The sequence below is a fragment of the Berghia stephanieae genome, chromosome 8 (genome assembly GCF_034508935.2).
Source record: "Berghia stephanieae isolate SIO BIC M18660-M18661 chromosome 8, UCSD_Bste_1.3, whole genome shotgun sequence".
Taxonomy (NCBI): domain Eukaryota; kingdom Metazoa; phylum Mollusca; class Gastropoda; order Nudibranchia; family Aeolidiidae; genus Berghia; species Berghia stephanieae.
The window spans coordinates 31667617-31670793 of NC_088367.1; the positions used below are offsets into that span (position 1 = coordinate 31667617).

The window sequence follows — 3177 nt, forward strand, 5'->3', positions numbered from 1 at the left end:
CTAAATAATGTCTCAATTGAATATATCAATAGAATACATTACATTCGTATCATTAGTTAACTACACTTGTGCATTGACGTTATATTACATAACGTATATTTCTGTTTATGTATATTTCTATATTCCATGTTTAATATTACTAAGTCTGTGATATATTATGATTTAAAATGCTTGAATAAAAATTACTTGATGATTGGCAACTAAGGAGCGTCTTCCCTGTCAGTTATTTTATGTACTGCGGTTGGTACCTAACAGTGGCGACGAGGATTCCAGCTGTGGGTCACATGAAATCACAGTCCTTTTAAGGACTGCCAACCCACGAAGGGACAGCCCTGCCCTACCTCCGGACGAAGAAGGACGAGCCTTGCCCTGACCTGCCTCCGGACGAAGAAGGACGAGCCTTGCCCTACCCTACCTCCGGACGAGGAGGGACGAACCTTGCCCTGGTCTGCCTCCGGACGAAGAAGGACGAGCCCTGCCCTACCTCCGGACGAAGAAGGACGAGCCTTGCCCTGGTCTGCCTCCGGACGAAGAAGGACGAGCCTTGCCGTGCCAGACGAGCGAGGGGGACCTGCCTGCCTTGCCGTGCCAGACGAGCGAGGGGGACCTGCCTGCCTTGCCGTGCCAGACGAGCGAGGGGGACCTGCCTGCCTTGCCGTGCCAGACGAGCGAGGGGGACCTACCTGCCTCGCTGTGCCAGACGAGCGAAGGGGACCTGCCTGCCTTGCCGTGCCAGACGAGCGAGGGGGACCTGCCTGCCTTGCCGTGCTAGACGAGCGAGGGGACCTACCTGCCTCGCCGTGCCAGACGAGCGAGGAGAACCTGCCGTGACCTACTTATCTTGCTGTATCGGACAGCAAGGACAACTTACCAGCGGAGTCGGACGTGTATGTACAGCGACGTTTCGACTTGTTGAGAGGGAAGACCGTCCATTGGCTGTTTTAGAAGAATCATCAGGACGTGACTGTCAGTCGTGACAGCCGTGGAAGAATCATCAGGACGTGACTGTCAGTCGTGACAGCCGTGGAAGAATCATCAGGACGTGACTGTCAGTCGTGACAGACGTGGAAGAATCATCAGGACGTGACTGTCAGTCGTGACAGCCGTGGAAGAATCATCAGGACGTGACTGTCAGTCGTGACAGGCGTGGAAGAATCATCAGGACGTGACTGTCAGTCGTGACAGACGTGGAAGAATCATCAGGACGTGACTGTCAGTCGTGACAGACGTGGAAGAATCATCAGGACGTGATTGCCTGTCGTGACAGACGTGCGAGGAGTACCTGCCGTGTCGGACGGGTGACGTACTTCTTGCTGTATCGGACAGCACGGAAAACCAACCAGCGGAGTCGGACGTATCGACCTACTGACCGTCCATTGGCTGGTTTTGGACGTTTTCATCAGGACAAGCCTGCCTTGCCGTGTCGGACGTGCGAGGAGGAACTGGGTCAAACGGTTGACCTACTTTTTGCTGTATCGGACAACACGGAAAACAAACTAGCGGAGCGACGTATCGGCCTACTGATCGTTCATTGGCTGCTTTGGACGTATCGTCATGACTACACGAGCAGCATGGACCAACGAGGAGCTCATTGGGCTATTGCGTGATCAGATGGCCCAACAACAACAGCAGATGGAGTTGCAGCGTCAACAGATGGAAACGTTAATGGCCTTGGTGATGGATCGTCCCAAGTCGTCAGTGACCAACACCAGGTTCTGCGAGTTTGATTCAAACGCAGAGCTGTGGACGGACTATTGGTCACGTTTCCAGACGTTCGTAATGGCCAACTCCATTCCATCGGACAGGATTGCGGAGATTTTTCTCACCAACCAATCGTGTGCCATCTTTAAGCTGCTGGCAAACCTGGCTTCACAGAGCGTTCCTCCCAAGGACGTCAACGAATTATCGATGGATGAGATCGAGCAGCACATGGTTGACCATTTCAACCCCAAAAGATTCGTTGTTCGGGAGCGTTACAAATTCTGGACACGAACAGAAAGGAAGCCAGGAGAGACTGTCCACGAGTTAGCTGCGAGAATTCGGCAAGAGGCAGCTACATGTGATTTTGCCTCGATCAATGACCCGGTGGACGAGGCAATGAGGACTCGATTCGTTTGCTCGATCAACAGCGAGGCTATCGTCAAAGCCTTGTTTAAAGTAAAGGACGACGAGCTGACGTTCAATCGAGCCATTCAAATCGCCGCGGAAGTGGAGGAGGCTGGAAAAGTTGCCAGAGAGACGGTCGGCACATCAAATGCCGATGTGTTTAAGTTCCAGCCCAATCGAAATCCGGCTCGTAAACTGCCCACGGCGAATAACGAGCCGTCTCCAGAGATCAATCGCCAATCAAAATCAGCGGAGAACGGGAATCAGAAAACCCGATGTTACCGGTGCTTCGGGAACCACTCGAGTGATGCCTGTCGATTCAAGGAAGCCCTTTGCCACCACTGCGGCATTAAGGGCCACATAAAGTCTGCCTGTCGGAAGAGAAGTCAACATCAACGAGTAAAGACGGTGACAAAGGTCAAATGGAATGCGGCCCGACCTTTGCCTCCAAAACAGCCATGGATTATGCCCGACAAACCATGGGAACGTGTCCATATTGACCACGCCGTGAATTTCAAAGGACACAACTGGCTCGTGATGGTGGATGCATACTCCAAATATCCGTGTGTCCACCAGATGACATCCATCACCACGAAGGCGACAATTCAAAAGCTGGACGAGGAGTTTGCGCATTTTGGCTACCCGCATACCATCGTCACTGATAATGCGCAGTGCTTCTCGTCAGCTGAGTTCGCCAGTTTCTGTGAGAGCCGGGAATTCAACACCTACAGGGAGCCCCGTATCATCCAGAGACCAACGGTGCAGCTGAGAGACTGGTACAGTCATTTAAAAAGTCGCTAAGGAAGTCCAGCCTCAGTACCAGTGAGGCCTTACACGAGTTCTTGATCCAGTACCGGAGAACTCCCCTGTGCAGTGGCTATAGCCCAAGCGAACTTCTGATTGGTCGACAGATACGGGCGAAGATAGATGTGCTCCTGCCTCACAGCCGTGTAAATCTTCGCTCGTCTAGGAAAACTAAGTTCACAGTGAACAGCCAGTGCTATGCCCTGTCTTTTCAGAGGGGGCGTAGGGACAAGTGGGTGCCAGCGATTGTAGCATCAGTGATTGGAA

General features: G+C 52.4%; 1 protein-coding gene across 1 annotated transcript; it reads left to right on the forward strand.

The window, feature by feature from the left end:
- Positions 1 to 1554: 1554 nt before the first annotated feature.
- Positions 1555 to 2907, forward strand: LOC144978972 (uncharacterized). Its single transcript, XM_078925591.1, has one exon. It carries the CDS (start codon positions 1555 to 1557, stop codon positions 2905 to 2907), a length of 1353 nt encoding a protein of 450 aa, XP_078781717.1.
- Positions 2908 to 3177: the final 270 nt, after the last annotated feature.